This window comes from Anas acuta, chromosome 33, assembly GCF_963932015.1.
Source record: "Anas acuta chromosome 33, bAnaAcu1.1, whole genome shotgun sequence".
Classification (NCBI taxonomy): Eukaryota; Metazoa; Chordata; class Aves; order Anseriformes; family Anatidae; genus Anas; species Anas acuta.
The window spans coordinates 330,894-346,781 of NC_089011.1; the positions used below are offsets into that span (position 1 = coordinate 330,894).

The 15,888-nt window shown below is 64.2% G+C and overlaps 2 protein-coding genes across 4 annotated transcripts; both read left to right on the forward strand.

Annotated features, from left to right (window-relative positions):
- Window positions 1-111: 111 nt before the first annotated feature.
- Window positions 112-11,305, forward strand: TGM1 (transglutaminase 1). Its single transcript, XM_068664564.1, has 15 exons — window positions 112-1,075; window positions 2,562-2,787; window positions 3,516-3,695; window positions 3,983-4,252; window positions 4,842-4,960; window positions 5,380-5,487; window positions 6,146-6,320; window positions 6,906-7,044; window positions 7,239-7,342; window positions 7,600-7,688; window positions 7,979-8,132; window positions 8,668-8,946; window positions 9,037-9,197; window positions 10,022-10,158; window positions 10,490-11,305. Exons 2-15 carry the CDS (start codon window positions 2,565-2,567, stop codon window positions 10,734-10,736), a joined length of 2,385 nt encoding a protein of 794 aa, XP_068520665.1. The 5' UTR covers window positions 112-1,075; window positions 2,562-2,564; the 3' UTR covers window positions 10,737-11,305.
- An 87-nt stretch (window positions 11,306-11,392) lies between these two features.
- Window positions 11,393-15,884, forward strand: LOC137846569 (NEDD8). 3 transcript variants are annotated; one of them, XM_068664570.1, is made up of 13 exons: window positions 11,394-11,549; window positions 12,029-12,200; window positions 12,756-12,866; window positions 12,953-13,054; window positions 13,327-13,437; window positions 13,616-13,715; window positions 13,795-13,849; window positions 13,933-14,003; window positions 14,095-14,150; window positions 14,263-14,305; window positions 15,161-15,208; window positions 15,312-15,394; window positions 15,647-15,884. In XM_068664570.1, exons 1-13 carry the CDS (start codon window positions 11,530-11,532, stop codon window positions 15,809-15,811), a joined length of 1,137 nt encoding a protein of 378 aa, XP_068520671.1. In that variant the 5' UTR covers window positions 11,394-11,529; the 3' UTR covers window positions 15,812-15,884. The 3 variants fall into 3 exon arrangements, 2 of the variants coding, with proteins under 2 accessions (XP_068520671.1, XP_068520672.1); XR_011090551.1 differs by lacking the exons at window positions 13,933-14,003; window positions 15,312-15,394; window positions 15,647-15,884 and having other exon boundaries at window positions 11,393-11,549; window positions 15,161-15,214; XM_068664571.1 differs by lacking the exons at window positions 11,394-11,549; window positions 12,029-12,200; window positions 12,756-12,866; ... (5 more) ...; window positions 14,095-14,150; window positions 14,263-14,305 and adding an exon at window positions 14,810-14,918.
- Window positions 15,885-15,888: the final 4 nt, after the last annotated feature.

The following is a 15,888-nucleotide window of genomic DNA, read 5'->3' on the forward strand; positions in this document are numbered from 1 at the left end:
TGCTTCACCGCCAGCCACGGTTGCGCCACCTCGGGGCGGGTGGGGGCCCCACGCGGCCGCCGGACCTGTTCAGCCGCCAAATAGTGAGCCGCGCCCGGGCCTGCCAAAAAGGGAGCCGACCTGCCTGTGCCCTGCAGCCCTTCCCTTGCCAAATAGTGCTCCCGCCCTGCCGAATTGTGAGCCGCCCAGCCCCGCCCGGCAGCCGCCCCGCGGCTAAATAGTGAGCCACCCCTGCCAAATAGGGAGCCGCCCCGCCCCTTGCGAAATCCGGAGCCTGTGGACGTGCCCTGTGGTCGCCCTGCCACATAGTGAGCCGCCTGCCACAAAGGGAGCCATGGGGTTGCGCCACTCTGCGTCCCTGCCAGATAGTGAGCTCATGGTAAATAGAGAGCCATGGGCTCATCCCGTAGTGCCTCCCTTGCCAAATAGTGAGCCAGATCAAAAAGGTGAGCCCTGCCAAATAAGGAGCCATTGCCTCACCCCATAGGGACCCCTGCCAAATACGGAGCTATTGAGCTACTCAATAGTGAGTGCTCTGCCAAATACAGAGCCATTGGATTCCCCATAAGGACCCCTGCCAAAAAGGGAGCCATTGCCTTACCCCATTAGTGTCTCCCTGCCAAATAAGGAGCCATTGGTTTTCCCATAGTGACCCTTGCCAAATAGGGAGCTCTTGCCTTGACCCATAGCACTGCCCTGCCACATAGTGAACCATAGCCCTTCCCATAGTGACCCCTGCCAAATAGGGATCTATTGCCCTACCCCATAGCATCTCCCTGCCAAATAAGGAGCCATTGGTTTTCCCATAGAGACCCCTGCCAAATAGGGAGCCATTGCCCTACCCCATAGCGTCCCACCCTGCCAGATAGTGCTCCGCCAAATAGTGAGCTACAATCCCACCCCATAGGCGCCCCTCTTGCCACATAGTGACCGCCCGGCCCCACAGGTGTGGGGCAATCGGGGGGCGGGGCCTGCGGTGGCCACGCCCCTTCCTCCCCGAGGCCCCGCCCCTTTTGCTTAGAGCCACCGGCACCAGTGGGAGAGGGGCACTGGGAGCACTGGGAGCTGCTGGGAGGTACTGGGGCAGCGGGAGGGGGGCACCAGGCAAACTGGGAGCACTGGGAAGGGGTTACTGGGCAAACTGGGAGCACTGGGAGGGGGTTACTGGGCAAACTGGGCAAACTGGGAGCACTGGGAGAGGTTTATTGGGCAAACTGGGAGCAGTTAGGCTTACTGGGAGGGGTTACTGGGCAAACTGGGAGAAGTTAGGCTTACTGGGAGCACTGGGAGGGGGTTACTGGGTAAATTGGGAGCACTGGGAGGGAGTAGCAGAGCTGTCAGGAGAACCCAGGGGGGATACTGGGAGGACTGGTGGTTACTGGGAGCAGTGGGAGAGAGTTATTGGGCAAACTGGGAGCACTGGGAGGGGTCAGGAGAGTGACTGGGAGGACCCAGAGGGGCTTACTGGGAGCACTGGGAGAGTCTGCTGGGTGAACTGGGAGCACTGGGAGGGGGCAAAGAGGCACTGGGAGATGTGGGGGGATGTTACTGGGAGATGGGGGGGTTACTGGGAGATGAGGGGGTTACTGGGAGCACTGGGAGGGGTTACTGGGAGGGCTCTGAGAGTCATACTGGGGATACTGGGAACACAGAGAGGGATACTGGGAGCACTGGGGCGGTTACTGGAGCCCCTGGGGTTACTGGGAGGGGCTGACTGGAAGCACTGGGGCAACTGGGAGCACTGGGAGCCTGAGCAGGGGGCTACTGGGAGCACTGGTGGGTACTGGAGCACTGGGGGGCACTGGGAGCACTGGGAGGGGGCGGCGGGCAGACTGGGGGAACTGGTCGGGCCGCGGCGGGGGAGGAGGCGGGGGGGGAGCGGCTCGGGCAGGCCCAGACCAGTGTCCCCGCGGCACTGGGAGGGACTGGGAGCACTGGGAGGGGCTGCCGGGCCCTACTGGGGGGACTGGGATAGACTGGGAGGGGGTTGGGGGGGTTACTGGGGCATACTGGGGGGAAATGGGCTATACTGGGAGGGTTATTTGGGGGAACTGGGCTGTACTGGAAGGGTTACTGGGACATACTGGGGGGAATTGGGAGCACTGAGGGGGGTTACTGGGCTATACTGGGGGGAACTGGGCTGTACTGGGAGCACTGGGGGGGTTACTGGGCCATACTGGGGGTTACGGGGCTGTGCTGGATGGTAACAAGGGGGTTACTGGGCGGAACAGGGGTGAACTGGGGACACTGGGCCGTACTGGGAAGGGTTTGAAGGCCTGCGGGGGCCGTACTGGGAGCTCTTACTGGTGCGTGGTGGTCCTTACTGGTCCCTAGGGGTCCTTACTGGTTCCTACTGGTCCTTACTGGTCTGTGCTGGTTTCTGGTAGACTCTACTGGTCCATAATGGTCTTACTGGTTATACTGGGAATGGTTTCTAGGCCTTATTGGGCCATTCTGGGAGGTCCCTACTGGTTCCTGGAGGTTCCTACTGGTCCCTACTGGTTTCTGGGGGTCTCTACCGGTCCATACTGGTCCTTACTGGTCCGTACTGGTGCCCGCAGGCCATGCCGGACGCTGACCCCCGCCTGGACCCGGGCCGCTGGGCGGCCGCCAGCTTCCGCCCGCGGGGGGCGCCCTCGGCCCCTGCCCCCCGCCCCCGCCGGGGCTTCTGGCGCCGCCTTGGGGGGTGCTGCGGGTGCTGCGGGTGCTGCCGGAGGGGCAACGAGGACTGGGAGCCCCCCCCCGGGGAGGTGCCGGGGCGGCGACCCCCCCAGCCCATCCGGCCAGGTGGGTTTCGGGCCGAGAAACGGCCGTTTTCGGCAAAAAATAACCAAAAACGGTGGTTTCGAGGCTCCCCGCAGTGAGAAAGTGGTGGTTTCGAGGCCCCCCTAAAGGAAATTTGGGGGTTTCGGGGCTCCCCCCTCCTCTGTTTTGTGTTCTGGGGGGTCCTCGTGTTGTGCCCCTCCTCTTCTTCCACCCCGCCGCGTTTTGGGGCGAAAAAATGCCGTTTTGGGGCAGTTTCCAGGCTCTTTTCGCAAAGAAAAGGTGGTTTCAAGGCCCCCCCAGCGCCACTTTTAGGGGTTTCATGACCCCCCCCAAGGGAAATTTAAGGGGTTTGGGGTATCCCCTCCTAGCACCCCTCCCCTGCATTCCCCAGTCACCATTTTAGGCCAAAACCACTACTTTTGGGGACATTTTAGGCTGTTTTGGGGTAAAAAGGCAGTGTCAAGGCCCCCCAGAAGGCAATTTTAGGGTTTTTACGCCCCCTAAAAGGGGAAATTAAGGGGTTAAAGCCCCCCTCCCCTTAACAACACCCCTCACTGTGTCTCAGCATCCTTATTTTGGGGTATAAAACCTCCTTTTTGGGTCCATTCCTGGGCTGTTTGTTAGGGAAAGTGCTGCCGGGCGGGGAAATGACGGTTTCAAGGCCCCCCACCTGGGGAAGGATTTTGGGGCGATTTTGGGGGTTCCCGGGGTCGTATCGCCGCGGGGTTTTCACCGCCCGCCCCCTGCAGGCCTGCTGGCTCCCCGGGGCCTGGTGGTGGGCTCGGCGGCCAACCGGGCGGCCCACCACACGGCCGAGTTCGCCTGCCCCCACCTGGTGGTGCGCCGGGGGCAGCCCTTCGACCTCCGCGTCCTCCTGCCCCGGCCCTTCGACCCCGAGGACGACAGCCTCTGCGTGGAGCTCACCCTCGGTCAGGGGGGGACGTGGGGGGGCGGGGAGGGGCGTGGGGGGTGAGGGGGGGACGTGGGGGGGTGGGGAGGGGCGTGGGGGGCGAGGGGAGGACGGGGAAGGGCAATGGGGAGAGGGGAAGGGCAAGAGGGGGAAGGGGAAGGGCAAGAGGGGAAGGGCAGGGGAGGAGGGGGAAGGGCAATGAAGGGGTGAGGGTTAATCGGGGGGCGTGGTGACGTCACGGCGGGGCTGATGACGTCACGGCGGGGCTGATGACGTCACGGCGGGGCTGCTGATGTCACCCGGCAGGCCCCAACCCGCAGGTGGCCAAGGGCACCCACGTCCTCATCCCTCTGGGCGAGACCTCGGCCACCGGCTGGACGGCGGAGGAGGAGGACCCGGGGGAGGGGGCGGAGCCACCCGGGGGCCCCTCCCTCCGGCTCCGCGTCACCGCCCCGCCCGACGCCCCCATTGGCCGCTACCGCCTGAGCGTCAAGACCCGCACGGGGGTGGGCGAGTACGCGGCCCCCTTCGAGGACGCCAACGACGTCATCGTCCTCTTCAACCCCTGGTGCCCCGGTGAGTCGGAAGCGTTTCGGGGCGAAAAACGGCAGGTTTGGGCAAGCTGGGGGCTCCTTGCGGTGAGATTTGGCGGTTTCGGGGCTCCCCCGTGGGTTATTTGACGGTTTCAAGGCTCCCCAGTGGGTTATTTGGCAGTTTCGGGGCTCTGCAGGGTGAGATTTAGTGGTTTCGGGGCTCCCCAGGTTGAGATTTGGCAGTTTCAAGGCTCCCCAATCTCAATTTGGCAGTTTTGGGGCTCTTTGGGTTGAAATTTGGTGGTTTCAAGGCTCCCCAGTGTAAGATTTGTTGGTTTTGGGGCTCTCCAGGTTGAGATTTGGCATTTTTGGGTCTCCCCGGTGTAAGATTTGTCAGTTTTGGGGCTCATTAGGTTGAAATTTCGTGGTTTTGGGGCTCCCCAGTGTGAGATTTGTCAGTTTCAAGGCTCCCCAGTGTAAGATTTGTTGGTTTTGGGTATCTTCAGGTTGAGATTTGGCATTTTTGGGTCTCCCCGGTGTAAGATTTGTCAGTTTTGGGGCTCCTTGGGTTGAGATTTGTCAGTTTTGGGGCTCCCCGGGTTGAGATTTGTCGGTTTCGGGGCTCCCCGCAGATGACAACGTCTACATGGAAAAGACGAGCGACCTTAACGAGTACGTCCTTAACGAGACGGGGCGCATCTTCTACGGCACCGAGGACCAGATCGCCGAGCGCTCCTGGAACTACGGGCAGGTACCCCAAAAATGGGGGGGACCCCAAAAATGGAGGGCACCAAAACCAGGAGAATCCTCCCCAAAAATGGGGACGACCCCAAAAAATCCGGGTGGGAACCTTGAAGGAACCAAGGATCCATTAAGTTGGAGGTGGGACCCCAAAATGGGCAGGTAGGACCCCAAAATTTTGGGATATCCTAAAACGGAGGATCCTAAAAAACAGAAAATACCTAAAATAACGTAGAATGTCCCCAAAATCATGATGGGCCACCTTCAAAAAATGATCGGGGTTCCCAAAACCGTCACGGATCCGGGGAGGACCCCAAAAGAGCTGCTGGATTTTGGGGCGGATTGAGGGGATTTGGGAGGGGGAATCGTGGGGATTTTGGGGTGGATTATGAGGATTTTGGGGCGTCCCTGATTTTGGGGTCCCCCCAGTTCGACGCGGGGGTGCTGGAGGCCTGCCTCTACATCCTGGACCGCCGCGGGATGCCCCACAGCGCCCGGGGGGACCCCGTCATGGTGTCCCGCGTCGTCTCTGCCATGGTGGGTTTTGGGGTGAATTCTGACGGTTTTGGTTAAAAAGCGACGGGGTGCTCCGAGAGGGTTTGGGGGAAAATATTGGGAGGGTTTGGGGGGAAAATCTTGGGGTTTTGTGGGAGCCAACATGGGTTTTCGGAGGGGTAATTTTGGGTTAATTCTGTTGGGTTTTGTCTTTCTTTGGGATTTTGGTGGTGCTGATAATAATTTGGGGGGGTTGATGGGATTTTGGGGCATTTCCATGAGTTTTGAAGGGTTATGATGGGATTTGGGGTGATTTCATGGGATTTGGGAGTTTTTGGGGGATTTTGGTGGCTTCTAAAGAGGGAAGTTCGGGATTTGGGGGCACTTCCTTGGGGTTGGGCCTTCTGCTGGCATTTTTGGGTGCATTTTAATGGGATTTGGAGGATTTTGGGGCATCCTGTTGATTTTTGGGGCACCTCGTTGATTTTTTGAGGTCCCCGGGAGACAATGTGGGATTTTGGGGTGCATTTTGGTTGCTTTTTGTTGTCATTTTGAGGTAATTTCACGCATTCTGGCCTCTCCCGCCGCCATCTTGGCTTGTTGGGTGGCGCCATTTTGGGGCCTCATTTTGGGGTGTTTTGGGTCATTTTGGGGTTTTTGGGGGCGCTCTTCCCGTCTGTGAGGTTTTGGGGTGCCGCAGGTGAACTCCCTGGACGATAACGGGGTGCTGGTGGGCAACTGGACGGGCGACTACGCGCAGGGCACCAACCCCTCGGCCTGGGCCGGCTCGGTGGACATCTTGCGGGCCTACCACCGCGGCGGCGCCCCCGTGCGCTTCGGCCAGTGCTGGGTGTTCGCCGGCGTCATGACGACCGGTACTGGGCCGTACTGGTCTATACTGGGCCGTACTGGGAGCGGGGAGGGGGCGGGTGGTGGTTGGGGGCGCGGGTGAGGGCGGGGAGGGGGGTGTTGGGGGCGGTTGGGCCTGGTTTGGGTCTGGTTTGGGGGTGTTTGAAACCGGTTTGACTCCGGTTTGTACCAGTTTGATCCAGTTTAGACGCATTTGGTCTGGTTTTTACTGGTTTGACTCCAATTCATACTGGTTTGACCCCATTTGTACTGGTTTGACCCCATCTCATATTGGTTTGAGCTCAATTTGTAGTCACTTTATACCAATGTGTGCCTGCTTTATACTGGTTTGAGCCCGGTTCATACCAGTTTGAGCCCAGTTCATACTGGTTTGACTCTGGTTTGTACCGGTTTGATCCCAGTTTATATTTTTTTGTCCCCGGTTCATACTGGTTTATACTGGGAGAGGGGGGTGAGGTGGTCTCAGAGCACCTGGGAGCCACGAGGAGGTGCTCGGAGGAGGGGAGAGAAATTGATCTGGAGGTTTTTGGCTTCATACTGGTTCATACTGGTCTGTACTGGTTCTGACTGGTCTGTACTGGTGGGCGCAGTGCTGCGGTGCCTGGGGCTGCCCACCCGCACCGTCACCAACTACAACTCGGCCCACGACACCGACGTCTCCCTCACCACCGACATCTACTTCGACGAGAACATGCGGCCCATGGAGCGCCTCAACACCGACTCCGTCTGGTACTGGTTTATACTGGTTTATACTGGTTTGTGCCGGGAGTGGGGCAGCAGCACCAGGAGGGCACAAGGAGGTGGTTTGTGGCACCACAGGGGTGGGAATGGCTGGCAGAGTGGCTTCTTCTGGGTCGTACTGGCCTATACTGGTCTGAACTGGTCCACGCTGGTTTCATACTGGTTTATACTGGTCTGCACAGGAACTTCCACGTGTGGAATGACTGCTGGATGAAGCGCCCTGACCTCCCCGATGGCTACGACGGGTGGCAGGTGGTCGACGCCACCCCGCAGGAGACCAGCAGCGGTACTGGTTTATACTGGTTTACGGAAAACAGTCGTTTGTACTGGTTTATACTGGTATATACTGGGAGGAGATCTGGGCGGGAGGTCCAGGGGATGGTTGGCAGGCCAACGGGCAGCCCCTTGTGCTGGTCTGCACTGGTCTACACTGGTCTCTACTGGTTTGTACTCATCTATAGTGGTTGGTATGGGTCTGTACTGGTTTATACTGGTCTGTACTGGTCTATACTGGTCTGTACTGGTTTGTGCTGCCCCTCGCAGGGCTCTTCTGCTGCGGGCCCTGCTCGGTGACGGCGGTGAAGAACGGCGAGGTCTTCCTCAAGTACGACACGCCGTTCGTCTTCGCTGAGGTAGGGGGCGTGGCTTAACCAACGGGGGTGTGGCTTAACCGAAGGGGGCGTGGTTTATTGCCCAGTGGGCGTGGTTTATAATTGAGTGGGCGTGGTTTATCAGCAATGGGCGTGGTTTATTGGTCTGTGGGCGTGGCTTAGGGCTGGTGGGAGGGGCTTGGGGCTTGGGGAGGCTCAATGGAAGGGGTGGGAGGGGCTGAGTGCTGAGGGGGCGGGGCTAAAGGGTGATTGACGTGTTGCATGTTAATGAGGGGGGCGTGTCCATGCTAATGAGGGGGGCGTGGCCGCAGGTGAACAGCGACAAGGTGTACTGGCAGCGCCAGCCCAACGGGGCCTTCTCGGTGGTGCACGTGGAGGAAGGCGCCATCGGGCGCCGCATCAGCACCCTGGGGGCGGGCTCGGGGGCCCGCATCGACATCACCCACCAGTACAAGCACCCCGAGGGTGAGGACACGCCCCCCCCTCCCCGGCCACGCCCCCCTCCCTTTGGCTCTGAGCTGACCCCAAACCTTGACCCCAAACCTTGACCCCAAACCTTGACCCCAAACCTTGACCCCGTTGCTCCTGGGCCCGACAGCCAATGAGGGTTGGGCCCTCGTCCCTGTGACCTGGTGACCCTTGACCCCCGTGACCCGCAGACCCTTGACCTATCACCCTTTGACCCCCAAAACCCATCACCCCTTGACCTGTTGACCTCAAGACCCCGCAAGCCTTGACCCCAAGACCTGTTGACCTCAAGACCCCATGACCCATTGGCTACCAGACCCCATGACCCTTGACCCATTGACCTCAAGGCCCAATGACCCTTAACCTCAAGACCGCATGACCTCAAGACCCACACCCCTTGACCCACAACCCCATCCCCTTTGACCCCCTTGACCCAACGGCGACCCCTTGACCCCAGGACCCCCCAACCCTAAATCTCCTGACCTCCGCCTGCACCTTTTGACCCCTGACCTTTGACCGTTGACCCCCACAGGCTCAGAGGAGGAGCGCCGCGCCGTCTCCACCGCCACCTCCCACGGCTCCCGACCCCGCACCCGGGGGACCCCGTCCACCGGGGAGGTGACGGTGACGGTGGGGGCGGGGCCGGCGGTGGCGGGGGCGGAGCTCGAGCTGCGAGTGGTGGCCCGAAACCAGGGGGCGGAGCCTCGGACGCTCCGCCTCCGCCTGGCCCTCGCCCCCGTCCGCTACACCGGGGTGTCCGGGCCCCCCTTCCGCCAGGAGCAGCACCGGCGCGCCGTGCCCCCGGGGCAAGGTGAGGCCCGGAGGACCCTTGGGGACCCCCCCCAAAAATAACCCCCCCTCGGGGGGGTCGCCCAACGCTCTGCGTGTCCCCCCCTGGCAGAGGAGACGGTGACGATGACGGTGGGCTACGCGGAGTACGGCCCCCACGTGGGCGACCAGGACGCGCTGAAGCTGTCGGTGGCGGGGGCGGTGGAGGAGACCGGGCAGGTGGTGGCCAAGGAGCTGCGCGTGCGGATGCAGGCGCCCGACCTCACGCTCACGGTACGGGGCTGGGCCCGGCCCGGGGCATGGGGGGGTCCCTTGGGTTCCATCTTGGGGCCCGTCCATGTCCCTTGGGTCCCCTCCACGTCCCTTGGGTTCCATCCATCTCCTTTGGGGCCCATCCATGTCCCTTGGGTCTTGTCCATGTCCCTTGGGTCCCATTTTGGGTCCCGTCCATGTCCCTTGGGTCCCGTCCATGTCCCTTGGGTCCCATTTTGGGTCCCCTCCACGTCCCTTGGGTTCCATCCATCTCCTTTGGGGCCCGTCCATGTCCCTTGGGTTCCATCTTGGTCCTTATCCATGTCCCTTGGGCCTTGACCATGTCCCATGTCCCTTGGGTCCCCTGGGTTCCATCTTGGGTCCCTTCCACGTCCCTTGGGTCCCGTCCATGTCCCTTGGGTCTTGTCCATGTCCCTTGGGTCCCATTTTGGGTCCCCTCCATGTCCCTTGGGTTCCATCTTGGGTCCCGTCCACGTCCCTTGGGTCCCGTCCATGTCCCTTGGGTCTTGTCCATGTCCCTTGGGTCCCATTTTGGGTCCCGTCCATGTCCCTTGGGTCCCGTCCATGTCTCTTGGGTCCCATTTTGGGTCCCCTCCATGTCCCTTGGGTTCCATCTTGGGCCTCGTCTATGTCCCTTGGGTTCCTTGGGTCCCATTTTGGGTCCCGTCTGTCACCCTTGGGTCCCCTCCACGTCCCTTGGGTCCCATTTTGGGCCCTGTCCATGTCCCTTGGGCCCCATCCCCATCCCTCGGCTCCCTTGGGTCCCTCGGGTCCCTCGGGTGCCCCCCAGGCCCCGTCCCACAGCTGTGGTGTCCCCCCTGCAGCTGCTGGCGCCGGCGGTGGTGGGCCAGGAGGTGCCGGTGCAGGTGGTCTTCCAGAACCCGCTGCCGAGGGCGCTGACGGGCGCCGTGCTGCGCATGGAGGGCGCGGGGCTGTCCTGCCCACAGGCCGTCAACGTGGGGTGGGGACATGGGGACAACAGGGGGGGGTGGGAGGGTGGGAGGGGGGTGTGGGTGGGGGTGGTGGGGGGTGGGGTGGGGGTACAAGGGGTGGGGGGCACCCAAAGGGGATGTGGGGTAGATAAATGGGGCTCGGCCATCAGGTCTACCTTGGGGGCACCCAAAGGGGTCATGGGGCACCCAAAGGGGTTTTGGGGCACCCAAAAAGTCCAAGGGGCACCCACTCATCAATGGGCCACCCAATGGGTCTGTGGGGCCCCCAACGGGTCTGTGGGGCCCCTCCTGCCCCCGTCAGCACCCAAGGGTGCCCCCCAACCCCCGTTGTCCCCGCAGGACGGTGGAGGCGGGGCAGACGCTGCGGCTCCGGCAGCCGGTGGTGCCGCTGCGCCCGGGGCGCCGGCGCCTGGTGGCGGCCATGGAGAGCACCCAACTGGGCCCCGTGCACGGCACCCTCCAGTTCGACGCCGCCCCCGACCCTACTGGGAGCACTGGGAACGCTGGGAGCGCCGCCGAGCCCCCGCCCCGTACCCGCCGGGGGCGGCGCCGCCGGGCGCGCCCCGCCGGGACCACCGGGGGGTGATTTGGGAGGGGACTGGGAGCACTGGGAGGGTGATGGAAGGCACTGGGAGGGGACTGGGAGCACTGGGAGAGGGGTATGGGGTGACTGGGGGGGGACTGGGAGCACTGGGAGGTTGATGGAGGGCTCTGGGAGGGGACTGGGGGGGACTGGGAGAGGACTGGGAGCACTAGGAGGGGGATAGGGGGGTCATTGGGAGGGACTGGAGGGGACTGGGAGCACTGGGAGGGGACTGGAGGAACTGGCAAGGGACTGGGAGGATCTCAGGGGTATACTGGGGGTGCTGGGAGGGTGACTGGGTGCACTGGGGGGGCTCGGTGGTGATATTGGGAGGACTGGGACCAGGAGTGGGGCTTACTGGGAGCACTGGGGCCAGGCACAGGGGTTACTGGGAGCACTGGGAGCTGATATTAGGGTTACTGGGAGCACTGAGACTGTTACTGGGAGCACTGGGAGCGTTACTGGGAGCTCTGGGGGAGCCCCTCCCACCCCCGTCCCCTCCCCCGCCCCGCCCCCGATGACGTCACCGCCCCTCCCCGTGACGTCACCCAATAAAGCCGCGCCGCAGCCCCGCCCCCGCCTGGTTCTTTTGGGGGGGGGGAAAAGCGCGGGAAAAGTGACGTCACAAAGGCGCGCGGCGGGGGGGGGAGGGGGCGGGGCCGCGTCGCGCTGACGTCACTTCCGGATCCGGCGCCGGGCGCGCGGGGCCGCCGTTGGGGACCCGGCACCGCCGCAGCCCCCGCGCGGAGCCCGCCCCGCCCCCCGCCGGAAGTGACGCAGCCGGGAGGGCGGGGCCATGGCGAGCGGTGACGTCAGGTGTGCGCGCGGGGGGAGGGGGCGGGGCCTCCGTGTTTGGGACAGGGGGAGGGGGAGGGGAAAGGGGGCGGGGCCTGGGAGCTGGGGGCGGGGCTTGGGGTGGGAGGTGGGGGTAAATATGGGGGTGGGAGGGGCGGTGGGCGGGGCTTGGGGTGGTGGGAGGGGCTATGGGGATGTGGGCGGGGCTTTGAGACACCGGGTGGGGCTTTAAAGGGAATTGGGCGGGGCCATGGGGTGGTGGGCGGGGCCATAGGGATGTGGGCGGGGCTACGAGGTGGTGGGCGGGGTTATGGAGCGGTGGGCGGGGCTATAAGGCAAGGGGGCGGGGCTAGGAGGTGGTGGGCGGGGCTCTGAGGCAGCATTCAGGCCCACAGGGCTGGGGCAGCGCCATATATGGGCAGATGGGCGGGGCTTGCAGCCCGGGGGGGGGGGCTTGCAGGCGGTGGGCGTGTCCCCGCGCTGACCCCGCCCCCTTCCAGCCCCTGGGTGCCCCTGCGGCTGGCGCTGGCGGGGGCCTGGCACGCGCTGCGGGGGCGGAGCCTGGGGCAGTTCCCGCGGGTGCTGCGGGTGCTGGAGGCCGTGGGGCGCGCGGCGCCGGCCGCCCTCCACTTCCGGCACTGGGCCCGCCTGCGCCTGGGCCTGCAGGCCGCTGTGAGTACCCCGCCCCCTTCCCAGCAACCCCTGCGCCTCGCAAGATGGCCGACACCCGACCCATCAACCCGTGGGCTGTCCAAGATGGCCGATGCCCTTCCCAGCACCCCTTAGACCCAACAATATGGCCGACGCCCTTCCCATCATCCCTTGAGCCCCACAAGATGGCCGCTGCCCTTCCCATCATCCCCCACCAGACGCGGCCATCTTGTCCCCTCGGCGGCCATCTTCCTCCATGGCCGCCCTCTTCTTCCTCGTTGCCCATTTTGCCTTCCCATTGCCCAGTTTCCCCACTTTTTGCCCATTTTACCCCCTCATTAGCCCCTTTACCCCCTCGGTAGCCATTTTACCCCCTTGGTAGCCATTTACCCCCTCAGCAGCCATCTTACCCCCTTGGCAGCCATCTTGTCCCCCTGGCAGCCATCTTCCCTCAATGGCTGTCCTCTTCTTTGTTGACCATTCTCCCTTCCCATTGCCCAATTTCCCCCCCTGGTTGCCCCTTTTACCCCCCGGGTAGCCCTTTTACCCCCCCGGCGGCCATCTTTGCCCCCCCAGGTGGTGGTGCGGATGCTGCAGGAGGGGCAGCCGGATGGCCGCATCCTGGACGCCATCGACTCCTTCTTCCCTGAGGGCGACGGCGCGGCGCTGGCGGCTTACGGCCACCCGGTGGGCATGAGGGGGACCCACGGGGGTCCTGGGGGGGGTCGGGGATGTCCCTTTGTCCCCACCTGACCCCCCCGGTGCCCCCCCAGAGCCCCCAGGACCTGGAGCTGGTGGAGGGGGCGCAGGAGAGTTTCCGGCAGCTGGTGCTGGAGCTTCTGGGGGACAGCCGGCGGCGGGCGGCCTACCTGGAGGTAGGTGCTCCCAGTATAGACCAGTGCCTCCCAGTTCGGTCCTGGGTTCTTCCAGTAGGGCCTTGGGGTCTTCCAGTTGGGTTCTGGGGTCTTCCAGTAGGGTTCTGGGGCCTCCCAGTAGAGCCCGGTGCTTACCAGTATGGCCGTGATGCCTCCCAGGGGCTTCCCAGTTGCTCCCAGTCCCCTCCCAGTCCCTCCTAGTCCCCCCCAATCCCCACCAATCCCCTCCCAGCCCCTCCCAGTCCCTCCCAGTTCATCCCAGTCTCCCCCAGGACGCGGCGGGCCGTGACTACGGGGAGCCATTCCTGCAGGCGCTGGAGAGCCTCTTCCACGAGTTCCTGCTGCGCCTCGAGAGCGCCCTGCCCCCCCCCGACGTCACCCAGGTGGGCGTGGCCTAAGGGGCGGGGCCTAAAGGGGGGGCGGGGCCTAAAGGGGGCGGGGCCTAAAGGGGGGTGGGGAAATGTCTGGGGTGGGGTTGGGGGCGTGGCCTAATGGGGTGTGGCCGTGGGGGGCGTGGCCATGCGAGGACACGCCCCCTCGTCTAAGCCCCGCCCCCTCCAGTTACAGGAAGTGGCGTGGAGCCAATCAGGGCCCGGGCCCCGCCCCCGGGAGCTGCCAATCCTGCGCCGGTACCTGGCGGACGTGGGCCACGCCCACCTCGGTAGGCGGGGCTTAGCGGGAGGGGGCGTGGCCTAAACCCGCAAGCCCCGCCCCCAATAACACTAAGCCCCGCCCCCCAGCCTCGTTGCCCCGCCCCCTGCGCTGGAGCGGCCGCCCAATGAACCCCGCCCCCAGGTGTGTGGCCCCGCCCCCTTTCCTTTAGCCCCACCCCCACCCTGAGGCCACGCCCCTTTGAGGCCACGCCCCCTTTTGTTCAGCTCCACCTCCAGGCCCGCCAAGCCCCGCCCCGGCCTCCGCAGGCTCCGCCCCCTCCACGTGAGGCCATTGGGTGAGTGTGGGGAGAGGGGGCGGGGCCTCAGGAAAAGGGGGCGGGGCCTCATAAAGTGGGCGTGGCCTCGCTGACCCCGCCCCCTTCCCAGAATTCCTCGGTGATGTCAGCAGCGACTCGGAGGCGGAGGAGGTGCCGCGCCGGAAGGTTAATTGGGGGGGGAGGGGTTAATTAGCAGGGGGTTAATTAGCATGGGGAGGGGTTAATTAGGGGGCGTGGCTAATTAAAGGCCCCTCCCCCTTGCTGTTCCCACCTCCAGGCCCGCCTCCTGCCCCTCCCCCGCCGTGCTGCGCTGCTGGCAGGTCGGTGGTAACGATCCGCGCCCTAATTAACGCCCCTTGCCCTAATTACCCCCCCCCTCCTTAATTAACGCCCCCCTGGGCTAATTAATGCATGTTGCCAAATAGTGAGCTATAGGGGATAGCTGGCTGCCAGATTGTGAGCCGGGCCGTACCAAGTGTTGTTGTGTGTAGGGGGGGGAACGGGGCTAAAATCAGCCAATCCGCGACGAGAACCGCGGCGGGGCACCAATGGGAGCGTTGGGGGGGGGTTTAGGAAGCCTCAGCTTTAAGGACGAGTGGCCAAAATCCGCGTTTTTTCGCGTTAAAACGGAGTTAAAAATGTTTAACCCCCCCCCCCCGCGGCTTGTTATTGGTTCGTCCCGCTGGGACTACAGCTCCCAGCATCCCCCGCGCGCCGGGCGGCCGCCATTTTGTGCGGCTGCCGGCAGAAAGGGGCGGGGTTTGGGGGGGTTCCGCGCTGAAACTACAACTCCCAGCGTCCCTTGCGCGTGGGGGCGGCGGCCATTTTGTGCGGGGGGGCGGGGCTCGGCGGGAAGGGGGGGTTCTATTTCCGGTTCCGGGGGCGGGGCTTGACCGGCGGCGGGCGCGGGGCACGATGCTGATCAAAGTGAAGGTGCGGGGGGGGAGGGGGGGGGAGGGGGGGGCGAGGGGGGGGTTATTATGGGATGGAGGGGGAGGGGGAGGGGCTGGGGGGGCGCTGGGAGCGGGGCATTGTGGGATTGGAGGGGGGAGGGGGGCGGGGGGAGGGGGTTGGGGCCTGGTGGGGGGCGGGGTTTGTGTGGGGGGCGTGGCCAAAGCGGGAGGGGCGTGGTTAAAGTGGGCGTGGCCTCGCTAAGCCCCTCCCCCTCTCTGCAGACGCTGACTGGGAAGGAGATCGAGATCGACATCGAGCCCACCGACAAGGTAGGGAGCCTCCGGGGGGGCGGGGCTTGTTGGGAGAGGGGGCGTGGCCTCCGCAGGCCCCGCCCACCCCGCCGCCATCCCATAATAACCCCCCTTGGGGCAGGTGGAGCGCATCAAGGAGCGCGTGGAGGAGAAGGAAGGGATCCCCCCCCAGCAGCAGCGCCTCATCTACAGCGGCAAGCAGATGTGAGGGGCGGGGCCTAAAGGGGCGGGGCCACAGAGAGGGGGCGGGGCCACAAAGGGGGAGGGGCCACAAAGGGGGAGGGGCCAACTGGGTGGGTGTGGCCCCCTCTGGGAGGGGCTAATGGTGGGGGGCGGGGCTTCAAGGGGGTGATTGATGTGGGTGGGGCTTAGCCAAGGGGTGGGGCTAAGGGGGAGGAGCCTGAAGGGGTGTGGCTCGAGGGGGAGGGGCCTGAAGGTGTGGCCACGCCCCCCCAGGAACGACGAGAAGACGGCGGCCGACTACAAGATCCAGGGCGGCTCCGTCCTCCATCTTGTCCTCGCCCTGCGAGGGGGCGGGGCCCGGCGGTGAGGGTCCCGCCCCCCCGCCACGCCCCGCGGGGGGAGGGGGGGAGCTCCTCCTCCTGGCTCCGCCCCCTCTGATGTTCCCTCCTCCCCCCCTCCCCTGTTTCCAACCCCGGTTGATGATGTAATAAAGTGTCTTGATGATGTCATAGCTC

Excerpts from the sequence above, each read along its gene's own strand:
- TGM1 (XM_068664564.1), top strand. The coding sequence starts at position 2,565 with ATGCCGGACGCTGACCCCCGCCTGGACCCGGGCCGCTGGGCGGCCGCC. Across the intron at positions 7,343-7,599 it reads CCCGCAGGAGACCAGCAGCG|GGCTCTTCTGCTGCGGGCCC; the intron begins GTACTGGTTTAT and ends TGCCCCTCGCAG. Across the intron at positions 7,689-7,978 it reads CGCCGTTCGTCTTCGCTGAG|GTGAACAGCGACAAGGTGTA; the intron begins GTAGGGGGCGTG and ends GCGTGGCCGCAG.
- LOC137846569 (XM_068664570.1), top strand. The coding sequence starts at position 11,530 with ATGGCGAGCGGTGACGTCAG. Across the intron at positions 13,055-13,326 it reads GGCGGGCGGCCTACCTGGAG|GACGCGGCGGGCCGTGACTA; the intron begins GTAGGTGCTCCC and ends AGTCTCCCCCAG. Across the intron at positions 14,004-14,094 it reads CCTCCACGTGAGGCCATTGG|AATTCCTCGGTGATGTCAGC; the intron begins GTGAGTGTGGGG and ends CCCCCTTCCCAG.